General features: G+C 51.2%; 1 protein-coding gene across 18 annotated transcripts in view; it reads right to left on the bottom strand.

Moving 5' to 3' along the window:
• Positions 1-22663, bottom strand: part of MEGF11 (multiple EGF like domains 11) — a 357968-nt gene that overhangs the window by 44125 nt on the left and 291180 nt on the right. For all 18 annotated transcript variants that reach the window (XM_023255165.2, XM_019832204.3, XM_045059138.1 and 15 more), the window contains 2 exons: positions 21127-21339; positions 13899-14073 (listed from right to left, as the gene is read on the bottom strand). In XM_023255165.2, the coding sequence (XP_023110933.2) occupies positions 13899-14073; positions 21127-21339 (388 nt within the window). The remainder of the gene's footprint in view (positions 1-13898; positions 14074-21126; positions 21340-22663) is intronic.

Genomic DNA, 22663 nt, shown 5'->3' with positions numbered 1-22663 from the left:
ACAGTGACGATGATGGTGACAGCACTGCTGGCAACTGAGCATGCCGTCAGCCTGCCGCACACGGAGGGCCTCAGCCCTCAGTGGGAAGGCCTCGCTTTCTAAGACGGCTTCGCTTTCCGGCTCTTGGCCTCATCTCCCCATCCCTGCTCCTCCTCCTGTGTCCTGTGCTGAGAGTCTGGGGGTGGGGATGACTCCAGACACAGAGGATCAGGGCCTCTCCTGCAGGATCAGTTCTCCCCTGAGAACAGGACAAGGCTTCCCTACAAAGACTGGGCCCGGGGGCGCCTGGGTGGCGCAGTCGGTTAAGCGTCCGACTTCAGCCAGGTCACGATCTCGCGGTCTGTGAGTTCGAGCCCCGCATCAGGCTCTGGGCTGATGGCTCGGAGCCTGGAGCCTGCTTCTGATTCTGTGTCTCCCTCTCTCTCTGCCCCTCCCCTGTTCATGCTCTCTCTCTCTCTGTCCCCAAAATAAATAAAAGTTGAAAAAAAAAATTAAAAAAAAAAAAAAGACTGGGCCCGAAGCTTCGAGAGTCCCTGGACAAGCCCTGACAGCCTTACGGCCCCAATCACTCCGCATCAGATTTTTTTTAGTTCCTTAGTGGTTTTAGAAAGCGCCGGGAGAACACTGCTTCTGAACTGCCGGGAGAGCCTACGGTGGGGCATCAAGGAGAGGTCTCCATGAGCTTCGAGGAAAGAGTTGGCAGAACAGAGTGGGGCGGGGGGGCCCAAGACGAGACTAGTACCGGAGGGCCACCGCCCTACTTCAGATGTTCTGCAGACTGTTTCTGGGGAGCCTGTGTGTGTGTGTGTGTGTGTGTGTGTGTGTGTGTGCGCGCGCACGTGCACGTGTGTGCGTATACACTCCTGATGCGTGTCATGTGAATATTACACGTGGGCCCTGCACGTACTAGATGCACATGTGCTCTGCATGTGTTGAAGAGCCCGCGAGGGACAGGATTTATGCCTGTTGTCCCAGGGTCCTGATTTGGATGGTAGCTTCTCGGGGCCGCCATGCGTGGTCCGTGCAGCGCGTGAGTTTGGTGTCAGCGTGCTCTGTACCAGTGGTGGGGCAGCTGTGGTATAAGCTTAGCATCTGCATGTCGGACATTTGGGCCAATCCTGGCCCTAGAGCCCCAAGGATGATTTGTTCAGGTAGCTCTGAGTATGGACTGTATGGTGTGGACACGCTGGATCCATGTGAGGGACTGGACACATGAGGTGTGTGTGTGTGTGTGTGTACTGCAGGGCCTAGATCCTCTGAGGTGGCGGCTGGGTGGTATGGGCCCAGGGCAGTGGCCTGAACAGCTAGAGTCTCAATAGTGATAATGTCCCAGATGGGAACCAGATTATGGGAAACAGAGGATCCTACAGATTCTGATGGGGGTGTTTACCAGGGTCCAAGTAAAATGTGGACTATTCACGACTTAGGGGATGCCTTTTTTTTTTAATGTTTTGTTTTTATTTTTGAGAGAGAGAGAGAGAGAGAGCAGAGCGTGAGCAGGGGAGGGGCAGAGAGAGAGGGAGACACAGAATCTGAAGCAGGCTCCGGGCTCTGAGCTGTCAGCACAGAGCCGGATGTGGGGCTTAACCTGCAAACTGTGAGATCGTGGCCTGAGCTGAAGTTGGAGGCTCAACCCACTGAGCCACCCAGGCGCCCCAAGGGGATGCTTCTAAATGACCCATGCATTTATTCAACGAATAGCTACTGCTCCCACTCTGTGCAGGAGACTGTGCCAGTCCCGGGAGGGGCCGGGGTTAGGAAGGAAGCAGGGTGGGGAAAAGGGCAGAGACACAGGAATGAATCGAACAGACCTGCCCCCTACCCCGGCAGCTGTCTAGTAGAGAGGACAGAAACATCCACAGTGGGCCACCAGAGCGGGCGGGCCAGCACACAATATGGAGTGGTTTCGTTCCAGTGGGAAGCGAGCAAGGAGGCTGTACGAAGAGGCAGAAACCCAGCTGAGGCTGGTTCCTGCACAGGCCGGGTTCGGCCAGGAGGATGGACAGCAAGGGCATCCGGGGAGGTGGCAGATTGGACAGAGGCACAGCGGCGGGGCCATGCGTGGCTGAGGGGGTCTCCAGGGCAAGGTGATCTGTTAGGATCTGCTGGAACACTGGGGCTGAGGGGCGGTGGGTAGGACAGGCATCTGGCGGTCAGACCGGCCCAGCCCAGGAAGGCCTCCGGTGCCAGGCTCCAAACTGTGCCCTGAAGACAAAGGTGGGTCCAACAGCAGGTAAGCGATTTAGTGTTCCAGCCTATTTTAGGAACCCTCCTCCCCCAAAGGCAGGGGTCTGGGCCACTCCTTTCTGGTTGAGAGAGGTTGGAAACCCAGACTCAGGCAAATTCAATCGCTTACGGACTGTAGAGTCAGTCGTTAAAGAAAAGCAGTTATAGGCCTGACTACAAAGAAAGCCCAGCATGGGCGCCTGGGTGGCTCATTCTGTTAAGTGTCTGACTTCAGCTCTGGTCATGATCTCATGGTTTGTGAGTTCAAGCCCGGTGTCGGGCTCTCCGCTGTCAGTGCAGCGCCTGCTTTGGACGCTCTGTCCCTCTCTCCTGCTCACGTGTGCGTTCGTGGGCCCTCTCTATCACAAATAAAATAAATAAACATAAAAAAAAAAAGAAGGCCCAGCAGTTGAAACACAAGAAGCTTTTTTGGGGACACAGAGTGGAGGTAGAAGAGGCTGCCCTTACCCACACCGTCCACTCCTCTCATCCCCCGACTGCTAATTCTCTGCACCTTTCTAAAGCAGGTGCCTATGGATTTTTTCAGGCTCTCAGAGGTTTTCTCAGCCAACTTCGCAAAGAATGCTTCACTACACATAACGTGGGCCTAGAAGGTGCTTCCCATGTAAGGCCCTGAGGCTTGGGGGCGGGGTTGAAGGGAGCCTAGAGTAGGTGTGGCCTCCCTGTAGGAAGGGAGATGGTAATTTCCAGCCTGGGGCACAGCCCGTCTGGGTCTGCAGGCCAGGGAGAAGAGGGGAGCGAGGCCCCACAGGGAGACGGGGCTGGAGGGGCTTGTCCTGCAGCCCTGGCCTGGGGAGCGGCTCAGGGCTGGGCTTGAGAGTGGGGAAGGCCAAGATGGGTAACCATGCTGAGCCTGTTCCCATGTGTATAAAATGGCAGCAGTGACTTGTCACCCATAGGGCTGTGAGAACACAGGAGATGCTGGGCAGGAGAGCATTCTGGCGTGGAAGAACTGTGGTACAGACAGGGGTCATGGTAGGGACCCGGGGCTCCATCCACACCACCACCTGTCACGTTGATGCTTCCCGTCCTACCTGACGGATGCCTGATTGCTCCCCAGTTTGATGCTACTTCCAAATTTGACTCCCGTGGCTGGAGCACCCCTGTGGCCGTGGTTAAGGTTTTAGCCTGGTGGGGGGCGCTGAGGATCCTTTGGGGTTTGCCCAAAGAAGAGGCAGGGCACAGAGGTTCCAGTGGGCTCTGGAATCTGACTGTTGGGCATAGGTCCTGGCTCTGACATTTACAGAACCCTGGGCATTTTACTTTTTCAGCTTTAATGGGGTATAGTTGACCAACTTGGGGTAAGCTGTTAACCTCTCTGCATCTCAGTCTTCCTGTCTGCAAGACGGGGTAGTACCTTCCTCCAAGGGTAGCGGTGAAGCTCAAGTAAGTTAATATATGTCATCTTCTTAGAGGAGTGCCAGGCCCAGAGGAAGGGCCATAAATGCTTTAGGCATTTTGAGTGTTACACACGGTCCATTAGAGCCCAGGCCACTGCAGACCGCAAGGAAAGGAACAGATTTACCTGCCCTGGCCACTTTCATGCTCTGTTTCCCCTCTCTACCATCCTGCAAGGTACTCCCTGCGGGAGGTGAGCAAAGTGAGGTATACGAGGTGGGCCTGTTATACACTGCCACATTGGCGAGATTCAGACGTGGGTTCCCTCGGCTCAAAGCCCACGCCCTCCCCACTACACCAAGCAGCCTCTGCCGAAGAGCCACAGGGAGTGATGGGAACCAACTTCCACTGAGCACTCACTATAAGCTGAGCTCTTAGACAGTGACGTCCCTGTCTCCTCACACAGGGTACGGGGCGGCAGAGGTCAAGCATGGGGCTGCTTTGGTCACTCCCCTTGCTCAAGACTACAGTGGCTCCCTCTTGCCTGCTGAATTCATCTCGTGTCCCTGCCTTGGTGCACAGGGCCCCGCCGGCTCTGCTCCCACTCTCTCCCCTCACATTCCGTCCACCCCTGCTCATCCGGGCCATCAGGCTGGGGTGGCCCTGCCCAGGTCTGTCTCAGGAATGAACACCCCTCCTCAGACCGCTCAGGTGAGGTGAGAACAATTATCTGGTAGTGTTTTTGGAGACAACTTTTGAGTTTTTGTTTTTGTTTTTGTGTTTACCCCCATTGCTAAGTTCCCTATTCGCCCCGCCTTGAAGTAATTTATTCATGACCTTTTCGTGCAACATCTTTCACTTTCCAGACATAATCACATCTTCTGCCAGGAACCCCTTTCCCTCCTGGGGTGCATAATTACTGCTGCAGATGAGACTATTGGTGCTAATGACTAAATGGGGAGATGGCCGGGGAGGGGCCAGGCTGGGTGGGGTCTTGGAAGAGAGGGCAGGGGTAGCAGGAAGGAAGAGAGGGGGTTCTTCCTTTGTTCCAGACCTGCAAGCTTAGTAGGGAGTCAGTCTGCCCACTGCTCCCCCTCACGCCTCTGGGGACACACACCCTGGAACTTCTTCCAGTCCTTCCTAGAAGTGTTTCCTGTGAGCTTTACAGCAGCCCCAGGATGCAGGGGGCACCTATCTTTGTAGAAGATGAAGTGAAGGCACAGACGGGTAAAGTGACTCGGTCCAATAGTGAGGTGGCAGCAAAGCCAGGGTCAGAGCCCAGGTCAGCATCCGGCTGGCCTTCTCCTCAGCCCTGATCCCCTCACCGCACAGCTGTCCTGAGGCGAGTGTGGCCCCTGAGCCATAAGCCTTGGGTCCAGCTCAATGTCCTCACGAGTCACGTCACCCTGGACCAGACCTGGAACCCCTTCAAACTTTGGTTTCCTCTTCTGTGCAATAGCCCTAACATTTTTTGCCCTGCTTTCCTCATTAGGGGGCTATGTGAGGCGGCTGGGTAAGCTGGGAAGGGCCGCCCCAGAGGAAGGGAGGGAGACTGAGGCTCCCAGCCTACCTCCCCTCAAAGACAAAGCGAGGAAGGGCACTAGGCTCCCACCGAGAAACGAGAAATGAGGTTGCCAAGGCTGTGCCCTTTCCCAGGAAAAGGCCTGAGGGAGTCTCCAAGCTGCTTATTTACCACAGATCCACAGCCCTCTCCTCTCCAGTTTTTGTTTGTGGCTCAAAGTGCAGGCTCTGGGTTCACACAGCTAGAGGCTCAGCTCCTGGTGGCCACTTACAAACTAGGGAAGGTTACTTCACCTCTCAGAGCCTCGGTTCCCTCATCTGCAAAGTGGGGATACTGACAGTCTGCACCTACAGGGTAATCGTGAGGATTACATAAAATGACGAACAAAGAGCAGGGGGCCTGGCCTAAGGCGTGCCATGGTCACTCAGAGCTCCGCTCGCTCATCTGCTTCCTCTAGACCTTTCAGGACAGCATCCCTGACTCGTGGCCTGGGCCAACTCTCCAGAGTCTGCGGGGGGTGGCCAGGCCCGAGAGCCGGCGGGAGCAGACACCCCAGGAACACCAGAGAATTGGACGAAAAGAAAACTGGTGATGCTCAAAGCATGGATGCCTCAGCTCCAACACCCTCTTCTGTTTCATGGAGAGAGCTCCAGGCTCTGGACCAAAGTCCCAGCTCCAGACCCCAGTAACGAGGGCACTGATAAAGACATGAGGAAGCCAGCAGGGAGAGGGTGCTCTGACATGAGGGACGTCTATTTTTTAGAACAGAAGAGTCAGCAGTTTTCCCTAATAAAGCCACAAACCACGGGGTCCCGGAGGGGGAAGGCTGGACTCAGCCTTAGTGACATAAAACCAATTTCCCCTACTTTGCTCTGTGGATTAATTGCCAACATGGTTTAATACTCTGGTGACCACTCCCCCAACTGCTATCCCCCTCTCTGCCCTGGGTAAAATCAGTTGATGTCTGCTCCGGGGACAGCAAACTCAGGAGAAGGAGGTAAAGGCAGAAAAAGCATCGGACTGGGAATTGTGTCACCTGATTTCCATCCCAGTTCTGCTAACGATTTGCTGTGTGACCCGAGATAAGTCACTTTCCCTCTCTGAACCTGTTTCCTTCTTTTTAAAATGAGAAGGTGCGGTAGGGAAGTGCTCAGCATTCTTCCCACTCTGCCATGATGAAGAATAATTCCCGTTTTGTGCTCACACTGACCCTGAAGGGCAGGCACTATTAACCCATTTCACAGATGGGAAACTGAGGCTCAGAGAGGCTGAGGACGTCACCTAAGTTCACAGAGCTGAGGGACAGGCTTGGGACTCCATCTCAGGCTTGTCTGACCCCAAAGTCCATGCCTTTGCCTCCAGTGTATCAACTCTATACAACCATATAAGAAACCTTGACTTTACTAAGCATTCGCTACATTCCAGCCTTTGTTCTAAGCATTGTACATATTTATCTAATCCAATCCTGAGAACACTAGAACATAGTACCATTATTTATTCTGTTTTATAGATGAAAAACTAAGGCTTGAGAAGCATAAGTAACTGGGCCAAGGCCACCCAGCAGGCAATGACAGAGCTGGGAGTTGAGTCCTGGAGTGTGGTGTGTATACGTTTACATTTTTACATTTTTGCTACTTTGCACTACCTGTGTTCCTCTGCTCACACGGGCAGGGCAGCTAGAGGGTGAATTCCTCATCTGCAGTGCAGCACCCAGGAAAATCTTGTACTATAATTAGGAAACCAGTCAATGGCGGGGCGGGGTGGGGGGGGGGACATGAAAAGCTTAGGGCTAATAGCCTGCAGACCTTGGGTTTGATAAAGAACAAACAGTTAGAAAAGAAAAGGCACACACATTGTACACATGTCACCTGGCTGTAATTTTTCAGTCCACATTCTCTTCTGGCCCTGCAGCTGTCCTCACTCCCTCGTTCCAGCTCAGGAGCTGCACAAAAGGCAGACAGACATTTTGTCCAGCTTGGGGGTGGGGGCTGGAGGAGAGTGACGTCTTTAAAGGACACCAAAAACCTTGGAGGAAAATTCAATCACTGCTCCACTGATCTGGATTTTCATAACTCTCACCCCTGTCCTGCCTTCCCTGGCCAGAGCGGCTGAGGTTTGCATACGACCTACTGACAGCCCAGAGAAAAGGCAGAAAAATGTGGAAACGAGTTTGTTCATTTGGGTGATGGAGGGCCCGCTCCCCTCGCCAGCATGCAGGGTTCAATAACAGCAGACAGGACTTCAAAAAATTGCAGCATAAATAGATGAGCCCTTTAAGGTAATAGAAATTCTGTCATCCAGGGGAGAAATATAGGCCCCGGACCCCATGGGAGGGGACACCAGGTTCCTCTCCCCAGCCTCCCATGCTCCCCACACCCATTATAGCCAGAGCTGAAAGGGAGCATCTGTACTGAGCAACGACCAGAGAGCCCCTTATCTCCCAGACACATGGGTTCCATGCAGGGAGAAGGTCTGGGAAATCCAATCGCTGCAGCTCTGGTGACCTCACAGGCTGTTCGCTGCAGGTGCCAAGGTGGCAGCAATTAGTCCGAGAGCAGGCGAGGAAGCTTCATCAGGCTGGCCACTTAGGTGAGGCCTTAATTAAGGAAAGCTGGTCAGCAGAGAAGTGTGCAGGGGCTGAGAAGCTAGCCTTCTCCCCCTGTGATGAGAAAGTCGATTCTCAGTTCTGTGGCTGCCCTTGGGAACCCAGGAGGCCCCGTCAACCCTGCAGCTCCCGGCCAGAAGGAAGTTTCAACTAACTACTCTCTTCCTCTTGCTCCCCTTTCTGCCTGGACCCCCAAAGAGGGCATTCAGGCCAGGACCAGTCAATCTCTTCAGGTAGGGAACTGCTTGGGGTAAATAACAACAATAGCAGCAGCAGTATTAATGAAAAAATGGTAATAATAAGCTAACTCTTGTTAAAAGAGTACTGATATGCTAGGTATTCTAGTTATTGTGTATGTATTAATTAGTTCTATCAGCCCAGTAATCCAATAGGCTTTATTATTATTTCCCTTTCATATATGAGAAGACAGAGGCACAGAGAGGTAAAACATCCTGCCCAAGGTCACACAGCTAGTAAGCAGCAAAGCTGGTATTTGAAGTGAGGGAATCTGGCTCCATAGTCTCTGGGTAACCACTATGTAATATTGCGTAAGGTAGGAAGCTCACACCATTCCCCGCGCCCCCCCCCCTCCAAAAAAAAACAAACAAACCCAGAGATGATGTTGGGTGATAGCTATTCTAGTCCCACTACAGCTACCTGTTTATCTGAACTGCAGAGAAACCAATGGATGTTTTCAAGCCTCAGCCCTGCTGGCACGGTCTCTCAAGAAATGCCATGAGTTTCCTTCCTATAGCGGTCAGTGCTGGAAACTTCTGCTTTAAGGGCATTCATTGCTCTTCTCAAAAGTTTCATCCATTTCAAAATGAGTATGTTGAGCAAGATGTTCACATGCTAGACATGGGCCAAGGGGGAGGCAGCTGGAGGAGTAGACAGACTCTGAGTATGAGCCATCTGCTATGGGAACAGAGGAGAGCTTAATTCTGAAGAAGGAATATTCAGGGAAGGCTTCATGGAAGAGGCAGCCTTTGATCTTAGCTCTGAAAGGCTGAGAAAGATTTTCGTAGAGATAAGGAGAGTGGGGAGAGCATTCTAGGAATAGGGAAAAGCTTGAGAAAAGGCACAGTCAGAGGCTCCAAAGCAGACACTGTGCTTAAGGAAAGGTGAGTCATGTGTGGCTACAGCAGAGATTTGTGGCAGGACTTTAGCAGGAGATGAAGTTAAGGTGGACTAACTAGTTTTAAGGGCATACAAAGGACTAGGGTTTGAGTTTTGTTTGGTGGGTAAAGAGAAACCATATAGAGGGATGATGTGATTTCAGCCTCCAAGTGGATAGACAGCTCCACTTAGTCCCCTCGACCACGGTTAGGCTGTTCCTCACTTCCTGAATCATCCCTCATGTGGACACTCCTAGGACTCTGCTGGCCTGAGCCTCTGGTCTTGCGACCCTCACTCTGCCCTCCCCCACTTCTGTTCAACCTGGTGTTCTGACTGGGTGGGACCCTAGGTTCTGATAGGACAAGACAACCTTAGAGGAGAGGCTTGTGGTGGCTGTCCAAGGTGCTGAAACAATATGCCTCCCAATTTTAAGCCCTCCCATTTAAAAAAAAATTTTTTTTAACGTTTATTTATTTTTGAGACAGAGAGAGACAGAGCATGAACAGGGGAGGGGCAGAGAGAGAGGGAGACACAGAATCTGAAACAGGCTCCAGGCTCTGAGCTGTCAGCCCAGAGCCCGACGCGGGGCTCGAACTCACGGACTGTGAGATCATGACCTGAGCCGAAGTTGGACGCTTAACCGACTAAGCCACCCAGGTGCCCCTAAGCCCTTCCATTTTAATGATTAGTTCCCATACCACTGTTCTATTGTGTAGCCGATTTCATTCCCATTTTACAGATAAGAAATAGAAGCCCTGAAAGCTAGCATAACCAGAGCTACGAACCTGGTTTCTCACCTTCTAGCCCAGGGCTCTTTTGCCCCACCCAGCAGCCCCAATATAATTCAGCAAACCATGCCTCAAGTAATTATTACACTGGCATTGCCAAGCTAACATGTAAGATGCCTAGACTCTACTCCTACCTCCAGCTCTATGTCCATTTCCCCAAACATCAGCAGGTGTGTCCACCCCATAATGCTTCCTGAGACTGACCATTTAGGGTGATCCACAGGTACTTGGGTGGACCTGCTTGGAACCACAGCTGTGCATATTCATGGCTCTGCTTGTTCCAAAAGGAACCCCTGGGTATATATAGCTCATCTTGACACTCTCTTTGATGGCAGGAGTGCTGAACTTGGAGGAAACACTGCCCCCCCCACCCCCAATACTCTCATAGTGCACCAATAATCACTACCATTTTACTGGGTGCTTACTGTATTCCAGGCACTGAATCACAAACTTTCCATATGAAGCTTCTCACTCTCTTGGCAAAGTCTACTCTTAACAAAGGAGGAAATTCAGGCTTAGGTAGGCTTAGGCTTAGGCTTGCCAGTAGGCAGAGTGGGAATTGGAGGGCAAGGATCTGAACTCAGATTTGTGTGGTTCCATGGTGATCTGTCAGTCAAAGTCTATCATCTAACATATGAGAGCTCAGCGGCTCCCACCACTACTGGCTTTGTGATCCTGGGCAAGTCACTTGTCCTGTTTGAACTTCAGCTCCTCATTTTCAAACTGAAGAATGTGAAAGTGCACCTCTACAGGGCTCTTGTGAGGAATAAAGATGAAGCATGCAGCAAGGACTCAATAAGTGTTTGCTGCTAGTGTGAATATGATTGTTACTGAGCACAAGCTCTTTGAAGGCTAAATGGATGTCTGATTAGCCTTTCCATACCACCAGATGATTCCCAAGTCTGTCAGGGTAAATATCTAGTGTTCTGAGAAGGAAGGAGGAAGAATGTGAAGGCCAACACACCCAGGCTGCCAGGTGGGTCTTGCTTCTGCCCCATATTCTCATGGCCTCTGCAGGGGTTGGGGACCATCTGGCTGGAGCAGGCAGGCCACTAGACTCTCAAGGGTGGTTCTCGCTACCTTATTAGTACTCTTCACATCTACGTTGAGTCTGAGGCCATTCTCAGGCCTCAGAGACTCTGCTTTAATAAAGCTATCCCCAAATCCTCCCTAAAGAGCCCTTGGCAGGGAGAGCTTTGCTGGGTGGGGCCCAGCTTTGCTGGGTGGGGCCTCACATCTATTACCATGTTGGCTACTCACACCCAATAGCAGACAGGAATGATGTGACTCCCATCTTACAGAAGAGGAAACTGAGGCCCAGCAAAGTGAGGCAACATGTCCAAGGTTAGTGAGCCTAGGATAGAGGTCTCCAAACACTCAGAAAAGGGCTCTTTTAATTAGTCTCTAATTAATTGCTCATCCTAAAAATCTTTCAAGGAAAAGGGCAGCTGCATAAATTTATAGATTAACTAGCAAATAAAGGCATTCCTAATTATTATTGACTGCAGGGCATTCTGGTGAAGGTCTCAGCCAAGTCGGCTCTGCTGATTGCCCCAACCCCAACCCTGACCAGAGCTGGCTAATTGCAGGAAGTTGCATTCATTCAGAAGCTGGAGTAAAAGCAATAGTAATGAGTTCCCCCTTGGAGCCTGGTGCATTCAGGAATGAGTCACACTGGATGAGAACAATTGACTGTTCTGTAATCACCTCCAGCAGCTCCTGCTCAACACCCAACAGGGCCCCAGAAGAGCCTTCCCAGGTATAATGAGGCTGGGCAGGAGGAGATGGATGAGAATTCACAGGGTCTCACCAGGGCAGTTTGGCTTACAATCTGTCTTAGCCCTGAACCCCAGGCAGGCAGGACTCCACAATGAGATGATTACTGCAAGTGCCAAGTCTCCCAAAGTTCAAGGGCAGGAAGTCATTTGCATCCCAGATGGGAGGAAGAGAAGCAGGGGACTGGCCTCCAAACTGCAGGAGCCCTGGTCTGGGGGCACTGGGCACACAGACTCTGGCCTCCCTAGCCATCTGAAGGCTTTGATTCTCCCTTCTATTGAGGAATAGTGACTAGGCAGGCAGTTGGGGGGTGAAGAAGGGGGAACATGGGACACTCAGCAGCCCCACAGATGATGTATACAACTTCAATGAGCCCCTCTCCCTTGGCTAACACACACATACATCACACACACACACACATACACAACACACACCCCTCCTTGCTCCTACTTTATCTCCCCCATAAGGGTGTGCTTTCTGATATGGTCCCTGGAGTCTGCACAATGGGTCATCTTACACTTGATCTTAGCCAAAAGGCGGAGAAGCGATGCATAGTGGACCATCTTAGAAATCAGTGGGTTCATTTCCCCCTGCACACTTACCATTTACAGATGGAGGAACTGGGGCTCTGAGGGAGGAAGCCATCTGTCCAAAGTCATAGTGGAACTGGAACTGGGGTCAGAATGCCCACACTAAATGTCTGTTATGATCTGTTTACTTCCACTCAGTCTCCCAAACAACTAGTCTCTCCTACCCAAACCAAAACCTTGGGCACTCACATTTTTCTGTGGAAATTATGGCCAAAGCTCACACCAACGAAGGTAAATAAGAAAGGAAACCTACAGGGGGAACAGACTTCTTTCTCTTTCAAAGATGTCACCGGAATTCATTTTCACCCAGTTTTATCTGCACCAGGGAGGAGGAAGAAGGAACTAAACAGAATTTTGTTCAATAGACCAGGGCAACTTGCCCACACAAGACACCAGGCAAACCCACACTCCCATGTTGTGCTTCCCTGTAGATCAGTGGATCTCTACCTTGGCAGCACACTGGCCTCAACTAGACCAAAAATATCAGTGTTCTGGGGGGGGGGGGTTCTGGAGGCATCAGTGTTTATAAAGCTCTCCAGGTGATTCCAATGGGCATCCCAAGTTGAGGACCACCCCTTCCTACTCAAAATGAGGCCACTGACCAGCAGCACTGACATCACTTAGGAGCTTGTTAGAATGCAGAGCCTCAGGCCCCACCTGCATCTACTGGACCGGAACGTGCAATGCAATAGGGCCCACCGCTGATTCATATGCGCACTAAAGTCTGAGAAGCACTGAGGTGATGTACTTGATGTATTTCATCTCTACACCTGGCAGCGGTTTTGCGAGGCACGTGTTCCATTCCAGAGATGAGGAAACCGATCCTGAGAGAGGTTAACTCACTGCTCCAAGGTCACGGAAATGCTCTAGGACAACCAGGATGTGACCCCAGTGTGGTTCCAAAGACCACACTTTGTGCTGTACAGACCACTTCCTACAGCACAATCAAATATATGGCCCTGGGGGACCCCAGAGTGCTTGGGTCCTCAGACCCACTGGGCACGCCCCACCTTCGAACAGGATTCCACTTCCAGTGTCAAGTTCCCTCACCTCATAAAAACCAGCATAATTCATGAGAAAATACAAATAGTAAACACATGGGGGAAAGGTTCACTCTCCCCAGTAATCAGAAGAGAAATGCAAATTAGAGCAACATCAAGGAGCCATTTTCTACCGACATAATTAGCCAAAAAAAAAAAAAAAAAAAAAAAAAAAAGGATGTTAGCAAAGTTGTTTTGAAATAGGTACATTTGTACATGGCTGGTGGCGGTATAGATTTATATAACCCTTGAGGAAAGTAATATGGCACCATCCATCAAAAGCCATAAATATATTATGCCCACTGACCCTGGGAATTCACCCTAAGGAAATAATTCAATAGGAGAGGAAAAGCTGTTTGTAGGAAGATGCTTATTGTAACATTTGCCGTGAACATTGGAAACAACTCAATATTCAGCAGTAAGGCAATGGCTGAGTAAACTGGGGTACATCAGCTCCTGCAGTGTTATGCAGCTATTTAAAATGATAATCAAGAAGCCCAAGCAGCAAATGTGGGTGAAAGCAAGTAGAATACAAAACCGTGCATACTGTGGTTATTATGATGGAGAAAGACCGTGTGCATAGGATTTGGACAGGGAAGAGCTGGGCAAAGACAACCGGTGCTCAGGGTTGAGGGGACAATGGAAAGACCCCCTCCTTTTAATCTACAATTACAGACCTCAGTATAACTGACCCTTTGAGAGCAGCCTGGGGGGCTCTCTGGTCAGGAGCTCTCTGAGGGGGGTGTGGAGTCACTTCTACTCTTCGTCCCTGGGCAAAGGGATTCCCAGATTCCACTCAGAGGTGGGAGGAGCCGACGCCTCCTCTTCTGTGTAGGGTGGAGAGCATGAGGCCGTGGGAGACCCCTCCCATCTTACCATGAAGCCTGGGGCACAAGTGCAGCTCCCAGTGATGCTGTGGCAGTCGGCGCCGTTCTGACAGGTGCAAGGCAGCTGGCAGCCATTGCCATAGTAGCCAGCAGGGCAGGACTCGTTGCAGTGGTGGCCAGACCAGCCTGGCTGGCAGGTGCACGCTCCAGTTACTGGGTGGCAGCTGAGCAGATGAGAGAAGAATGAGGGGACAGTCTGGCCAGAGAGGCAGCCACGTCCCACCCTCTGCCTACCCTAAGTCTGGTCTGCCAGGGTAGCAGGATCAAAAGGCCTCTCAGGTTAAAATGCTTACTGCCTCGTTTGTTTGTCAGAAGGTGCCAAGGTCAAGGTCACATGGTCTTTATGGCCCCAAGAAAGCGAGGCTCATGGTAATTATATAATTTACCTAAAGTCACATAGTTTGCAAAGGAAGCAGCAAAATCAGGATTATAACACAGGTCTTCTGACTCCCAAAGAAGTGCTCTTTATAATACAAATACAGAGTCCAAAGAAGAAGGGAGCCTTCTTCAGTCCCTTCCCTATGACTGTGATGTCCAGAGCCTCACTCACCCTGTACTCAAGGCAGATGCCTCGCGAGGCAGCAAGGCGTGAGAGGGTTGCAGTGAGACCCAGCGACTCTGCATATTGTAGGTACTCCATGGACATTTGCTATGTTAAAATGAGACCTGAGGGCAGATGTGGTCTCTCTCCTCTGGTGGTGTCTACATGGGACAGGATACCTTCCATCTGGGCTTTGCTAGGGCTCCTTAAGAGTGACTGTGATAATCTTTACCCCTTATCTGTCTGGCTGCCTGGCATGACCTCTAGAGAATAGGGCAATCTCTGGCTAGCAGAAGTCTGATCCAACCAACAGCCAGTATCTATTCACGATCAGAGGGGATGCTGGTGTGGTGACCATGTGCTTCTCAAAGCTTCTGTGGGGAGTGTAACTGACTAATGACCCCAGCTACTGTGTCTGAAATCCATCACTACATTCACTCAGAGCCCACACTTCCCCTGGGCTGCTCCCAACTAGAGCATGGCACAGACATTAAAGGTTGGCCCATTCCTGGGAGACCGGAGATTCTTCTGATGGGCAATTTGGTGTAGAGACTCCCCATCTTGCCAGACTTTCTTAGAACTGTGATATAATCTAGGACTTTCCACCCAGCCCTCCTTCCTTCCCTCTCCTTCACATGGGTCAGACCTGCCCTGCACTCTCATGTTTTCCTAGCCTCCCAGCCCCCGCCCCGTTTTCCCTCATAGATGTTTCTCTAGTAAATCTCTTGAACGTGGGGGGAGAATCCAGACTAACACTCCAAGGAAGATGCTGAATGGTAGAGACAAGCCAACCTTCCTGGATTCCCTGTGTCACCTGCCTCTCTTCTCCAGAGTCCAGCTGAAGGGATATGATCAAAAGAGGCAAGCTCTGGCCTGGCAGGGGAGCCTGAGTACAATTCTTGATTCTGCTAAATTCCACGAGGACATGGGTTTTGTCTCCCCAGGTCATTGCTGTATCCCCAGCACCTGGCTTGTATTCACTGCCCAATTAAATATTTGGGAGTGAGTCATACTTTCACTATGAGTAATTATTTTCTGTGTCTATTGACTTATCATATGTCTCTCCCACCAGGTGGCAGCTCCATTGGGGAGGGCCCTTTGTCTATTTCACCTCTCTCTGTATTGTACCCCAGGGCCCCGCAGAGTCCCTGGCATGCTAGAGATGCTCAATACATATTTGGCAAATGAATTAATGAACACACTAATTGTGTGAAGCCCAGCCAAGCTATTTCTCTTCCGGGAGCCCTGGTTTTCTCATGGAAAACGAGGGATGGACAAGAGTAGACAGTTTCTGAATAATAAGTGCAAGTAGCTAATAATCATCTTGGAAAATGTTTAGTCTCATTAATTATCAAGTCAAAATAACGAGATATCACTTTTTCTCTATCAAAATAGATTTTTTTTTTAAGGGACAATACTCAATGCTGGTAGAAGGTTCTGGAAAACTGTTTGGGGTTATGTATCAGGAGTTTTAAAAATATTCAGACCCTTTGGTCTTATAATTCCATTTCTAAGAATCTCTCCTAAGGAAATAATCATAGTGGCAGAGAAAGATTTATGCACAGAGATGTTCCCTGAAGCATTATTTACAATAGAGGGCAAATGAAACCAATTTAAATAATAATGTGACCAGGCTATTAAAACACCAGACACTTTATACATATATTTCTAATCTTCAGATAAGCCTGTGAGTTAGGCATTAGAGCCTCTATTTTACAGAGGGCACTTGGAGGTAATGTGACTTGCTCACAGTCACGTGGCTAAGTCAGGGGAAGCAGGGATTCAAACCCAGGTCTGTCTGACCATGTTCTATCCATGGTCTTATGCCGCCTCTGACAACAAAGTGTTGGTTACATGAATTATGACAATTTGTATGAAGAGATGTTACAGAAATATCCAAATGCTTCCCAAAATCTTTACTGATACCAGGTGAAGTGAAATAAGCAAATTGTAAATAAGTCATGATCTAAAATATGGAAAAAGTAAGACAGATATACACAGGCGTGTATGAAGCACGAAAAAATGACAACAAAATGGCTTTGGGGTTGAGAAATTATGATGACTCGCAGTTTTTTCTTTAAAAATGTATTGTCGAATTTTCCCAAACTGAGCATCAATTCTATTTATACACAGACGTAAATCAATAAAAAGTGTAAATAAGCGGAAAAGAAGAATCATGCAAGGGATGAGGGTTTTAAGACTTCCTGGCTCCAGACAAACTCTTCCCTGAGCCCCACGCCATGAGGGGGACATGGGTAGTTACGTGGGTGCCATGGGGAGGTGGCCCCCACATGGTGACCCTGACCCTCAGCTAGACAGATGTGGGGCACGCCTCCCTGTCTCAATACTCTGAGCAAGCCCCTTCTTGGTTCCACATTTCCAGGAGCCTCTCCTGGGGTGGGAGGGTCCAGCTTAGTGACAGTCTCAGGGATGGACACGGGTGGATCTAACAAACGACCTGGCAGCCTTGGCTTTGGCCATCAACTCAGCCCAGCCCCTGCGATGCCAAAGGGTCTCAGGCACGCTTGTGCCCTTCCCATCGGTGGGTTCTCTCACTGCAGACCCTGGCTCTGGTGGGACCGCCACCCCGTGAGAAGCAGACCGGGCACACGCTGCCTGGTGAACATGACTTCTAAGTGCTCCCGCAGGGCCCGCCTGTAGTCTCAGCCACCAGCGTTTGGTGTGTGCATTGGTGCCAATTTCACTTTTCACTCTGAGCACCGGAAAAGCTCAAAACTGCATCTGAAATCACTTCTTTCTCCCTCCTTTCATGTCCCTAAAATTCTAGGTAAAAAACCCCCGATCTCTAGTTTCTTAATTTGATTGCTTATCATTAATTATAAAACCTCTCAAATACCTTTCAAGAGGGGCTGGGGGGAATGACTGCTGGCTGTGTGATTTATGACTGAGAACTGGGCACCTTCCTCACATCTGATCTCTCCCAGGCGTCCCCTGTTCCCTGCTCCCCTATGTTTTGTGGTGGCAGAGCCATTCCCTCAGTCACACGGTGGACAAGTGACTGTTGGTTAGGCTCAGGCAGAGGTCACAAACATTGGTGTTTAGGCAGGCTCAGTTCACTGTTGTTTTTTTTTTTTTCTTCCCCTTGTCTTTATGCCATTTTCCCCAGACATAGATTAATCACAAATTAATAGGAGCCGAAAGCTGAACGATACAGGAACCTTTTCCCGGTGGATTTTTCTGTCGTTTTTATTTTGGTGGCTCTGAGATTTCTATCAATGCTGCATCTGTTGGCTAAATAAAATCTTTCAAAGGTAATACATGATCATGGCTGCTGGAATTCGTCTGTGACAATCCAGTTGTGGAGGGGACACGGCAGAGGCCTGACACACAGGCACTCTCTTTCTCAAGGTTATTCCTTTATGAAGGAGGATCATTTCTTTGTGCGTGCTACATAGCATTTATAAAGAGAATGAAGCGGTGGGGGGTCTGACCAGCCACTTCTTCCCTCCTCGGGCACATGGGTTCAACCTCTGTGAAGCAGCCTCTCCAGAGGGGCACCGGGCAGAGAGAGGAGGCTGGGACCAGATGCGGAGGGTTGGGGGTCGAGAGTACTCTGTCTCCCTGGGAAGATACTCAAGGCCTTGCATGCCTTCTTGGCGGGGCTCTGCCATAAGCTCTCAGAAGCCAGGGGGAATTGGGGGCTAGGCTTCTGGGGACCCCACACTCCATGTCTCAGGGAGTTGGGGGGACACTCCACCTTCAAAGACCACAAGAGAACTTTCGCCCCCACTGGGCTGATGAAAGGTGATGGACAGACTGGGAAACTGAGACCTAGAGAGGACAAGTGTACATAGCAGGGCATTTGATCAGACAGAGCAAATGTCCTGAGGCCAGGACTCAGGGGTCCCAGACCCCACCCAGGATAACTTAACTCCCTCGAGATGAGAAGCCATAGAGTTCTCCCTCTACTTTTCTTGGATCCCAAGAGAAGGCTCTATATTGGGACAAAAGCTCACGGAAGAGAGGAGTGACGTGTGTCCATGCAGAGGAAGAGAGGTGTTCCCTGTGGCCACGAAAATGAAGTCAAAAACAGCCTGAGAGAGTTGAGTCAGGCCAGAGGCTCTCAACCACGGGCAATGTACCCTACATTCCCCATCCAGGAAACAGTTTTGCTTGTCAGAACTTGGGGGCGGGTTGTGGCCACTGGGGTCTAGTGGGTAGAGGCCACGGATGCTGCTAACCCCCCTACGATGCACAGAACAGCCCCCACAACCAAGAATTATCCGGCCCTAAATGTCAACAGTGGCCAGGTTGAGAAATTCTGAGTTAGACTGAATGAAAACGTTGAGTATTGTGGGTTCAGTTACTGGGCCAGTGTGTCAAAAGAGCGGGGTGAAATATGAACAAAAATAGTAAGGCAGACATCAGCCCAGTGGCAGAACCACCTAGAGGCATCGGCTGAGTTGAATTCAGTGATTCTTCTTACTGAAGGTCTGCCCTGTGCCAGGCACCGTGCAATGCTGCGCAAGCCAGGTCATAACCGCCCTCAAGGAGCCTGGGCCACGTGTGACACAGCGGCCTGAAAGGAGGCCGCCATGCAGACACGGAGGAGCCCGGCCCGGAACCCCCAGTTCTAAGAAACGCTATGGATTCCCAATCCCTGAAACATGACACGTGTTAAAGACAGGAAAGCAAACAATCATCAATATTGGATGGGCTGAGATTAGCGACGGAGAAGAGGGAGTCCTTCCAGATTAATAATGCATGGAGGACTCCTTCAGAGGAAAAATAAATTATGCAGGGCACGGCTGCTCAGGCACAGGAGGAAAACAATAGCTCTTTAATCTGGGGGTTGGTTGAATCTCTGTGGCAAGGATTCTCCCTGCATTGGACCTCAGCGGCAGCAGCCCTGCTTCCTGTCCCTGAAAGGGTCCTCCCTTGGCTTCCAGCTGGGGTTGGGGGGGGGGGTCCTGGTGCAGTTCCACCTGCGCAAGAGGTCCAGGCCCCTGACCGGCCATATGGAATCTTCAGAGACTCAGAGCTCTTACCCTGTCCTCCAGACCCAGCAAGGACGCCACCTCCTCAAGACTTTCCAGACCAACAGAGCAGTTTCCTGTGACGCTTTCTAAGCACAGCCCTGGTCAGTTACTTGAGCACGTGTTGGGACCCAGTGGGGCCAGCCACATACATCTTACCGATTCCAAGATGCACGTTCCCCCACATTCCCCCCTCTCAGATAATTGGGCGAGCTATACAATCAATGGTACGTCATGGTTCAGGTGATAGCATTTTCCTTTCTTAGTAGTCCGTAAAACAGAGCTGTGCCTCACTACTGGTATTGTCTCGTATTGGAAGACATATGGTAGAAGGGGCTCAGTGTGTGTGAGTGCTCCAGACCTGAGTTCCTGAGGGCTGGACGGGTGCTGAGGGACTCGATTTCCTCCTTGTGGTCCAGCCCTGCACGCTCTCAGTGTTTGCTGAATGAATAACTGAGTGAATGACTCGGGTCATATATGGGTCTGCTAGGGCCCTCTCTACGGTGTCTTCTCAGCCCTCTGCCTTGCAGGCAGCATCGTCCCAGCCGCTCAGCTCCAGGGATTGAGGACCGAGGACAGATCCCCTCTAAGCCATAATATCTGCTAAGATGCCTCTGCTTGCAGTGACCAGAGGCTCTTGGGTGATCTGTGGAGAATCAAATGCTGGAAATGAAGAGGGGGCTGGGGCCAAGTCCTGGCTGTCCCAGCAACTGGGCTGCAAAGAAGAGGCATCTCTGTCTTGCCTGCAAACAGCAGTGATACCCATTGCCCTGAGCGTGCAGTCCTCCCGAGCTGTCTTGCAGGTCCGAGGAGAGAAGGGAGACTCCCCCATCCTTCACCACCCAGATAAGAGGCAGCCACATAGAGGGCTGTGGAGGTGTTATCTGGGGCCGACAGCCTCATTTATTACCAGAGGGTGCTGCCAGCTGGTGCATGAAGCAGGAAGTGAAGAAGGCACGGAAGAGGTGGCCCAGGGCGGCTCTGGCTTCTCCGCTTCCCAGATTCAGGCTTCCCTGGAAGCAGCCGTTGGTGCCAGCTTCACCCGAGGTGCCCTCAAACCCGAAAGGACACAGACCGCAGGGAGAGGCGGCTGGCCCTGACCTCTGTCCCTCCTACTCCTCCACTCTAGCCAGGGCCTGCTGGGACAGCCCTCTCCAGGTCCTAGGAGAGCCACACTGATCTCTAAGGCCCCTTCCAGTATTGATCCTCTGAGCTCCAAGGCCCTGGCTTCTGCCCTGGCAGTCTTGCCCCTGAACCTTTAGGGGCTGGCGGATGGCTTAGTTAGGCGTGGAGCACGCAGAGGGGAAGTTTCTCAAGGACAATGGCCCCAGAGCCTGTGGCACGTGAGCTGAGCCACCCTAGCACCCCAGGACCATGTGGCCACACTCCACGTTGCTGCCCTGAGGGTCACCAAACTCTCTCCTTACTTCTGTGTGTGGGGTCTCAGGCGGGCCCATTTTCAAAGCTGGCAGCTGGGTGTGGTAGACAGAGGCAGGTGACCCGGGTCCTGGTCCTGGCTGTCTGTGGCTTTGGCTTCCCCTTTTCATCAAAGTGGTTAGCTGAGCTCTTTCAATGCCCCACCTGGGTGACCAAGCAGGGGCGTGTGCCCTGAGAAGCTCCGTCTCCACTGGTGTTCACCCGCCCACCCAGCCCCCGGCTCACCTGACCCCAGCTCGTACCTGATGGTGTTGTCGGCATCACAGGGGCAGGGCAAGGCACAGCCCAGGCCATACAGTCCCTCGGGGCACAGCCGCTCCTGGCAGCGGGGGCCTTTGTAGCCAGGATCACACTCGCAGGCGCCGGTGGTGGGCGAGCACTGGCCTCCGTTGTGACAGTCACAGCGCTGTGAGCACTGGAAGCCGAAGGTCCCAAACGGGCATTCCTCTTGGCACCTGCGGGAAGGAGACTGGGGTTGCGGCTGTGCCCCCCCACCTGCCCTTCCAGATCCGCCCAGCACACACCCTGTGCCTCTAGGACTGAGCCTGGGGTGTGGCACCTGATCCCAGCATCCCTCCCTCCCTTCTCATCCTCCAGGAAGCACCTGCAGGCAGGTCCCCGCTTGGTGCCTGGTCCCCTCAGTCCCCCCGGCACGGAATTTGTATGGTCATATTTCATTGATTAGAGGCCTTAAATGGGGTTTTACTTCACTTTTTTTGATTGCGGTAAAATATATGTAACATAAAATTGAACATTTTAACCATTTTTAGGGTTCAGTAGCATGAAGTATATTCACATTTTGTGCAACTGTTTCCACCATCCAGCTCCAGAACCTTTTCACCTTCCCCAAGCTGGAATGTCTGTACTCATTAAACAATAAACCTTATGTATTTTTTTAATTAAAAAAAATTTTTTTAACATTTATTTATTGTTGAGACACAGAGACAGAGCATGTGCAGGGGAGGGGGGGGGGAGAGGGAGAGAGAGAGGGAGAGAGAGAGAGAGAGAGAGAGAGAGAGAGAGAGAGAACGAACCCAAAGCGGGCTCCAGGCTCCGGGCTGTCAGCACAGAGCCCGACGCAGGGCTCGAACCTACAAACCAGGAGATCATGACCTGAGTTGAAGTTGGATGCTTAATCGACTGAGCCACCCAGGCGACCCATAAACCTTATGTTTTTAAGCTATGTTTTAGCATCTCTGCCATCGGTTCAGTCTTACAACTGATGGCGTGTCACAGGGTAATTATCTGTGTTTTCATTCTTAGCAGTCAACAAAATGATGCATCTTACCATTGGTGGCATCTTGGGTTTGATGAAACGTGGTCATTTCATTTCTAATCACTGTTTCCGATTTTATCTTTTGGGCAGATGTACAGTCTCCCTTGGTCAGACTAGAAACATGTGTCCTCCACCAGTGTGGAATTTTCCTGAGTACAAGAGGCATCCTCCTTCACCAGATGGGAGAATCCCCCACACCAGGGACTAATTCCTCCTCCTCGGACTGGGGATGCTGGTGAGCCAAGGAGGAGAAGTGAGCCCCTTTCATGTCTTGACTTTTGTGTTCAGTAGTTTGGCCTGCTCCTTGGAGCTTCCAGTAATAACCTTCATTATTTAAATCATTGCCTTGCAGCCCCTGGGTGTGGATCCTCTGTGGTAGAGTGAGACCCCTGCTGCAGAGTGCCCGACACTCCCCACCCCAGGCCAGGGCTATTCCCCAGGGAGGCAAAGTCACTGTCACTGCGATCCTGACAAGGTCAGGGGTACACCTGGGGACATAGAGG

Source organism: Felis catus, chromosome B3, assembly GCF_018350175.1.
Source record: "Felis catus isolate Fca126 chromosome B3, F.catus_Fca126_mat1.0, whole genome shotgun sequence".
Lineage (NCBI taxonomy): Eukaryota > Metazoa > Chordata > Mammalia > Carnivora > Felidae > Felis > Felis catus.
This window is presented reverse-complemented; position numbering and strand designations above follow the sequence as displayed.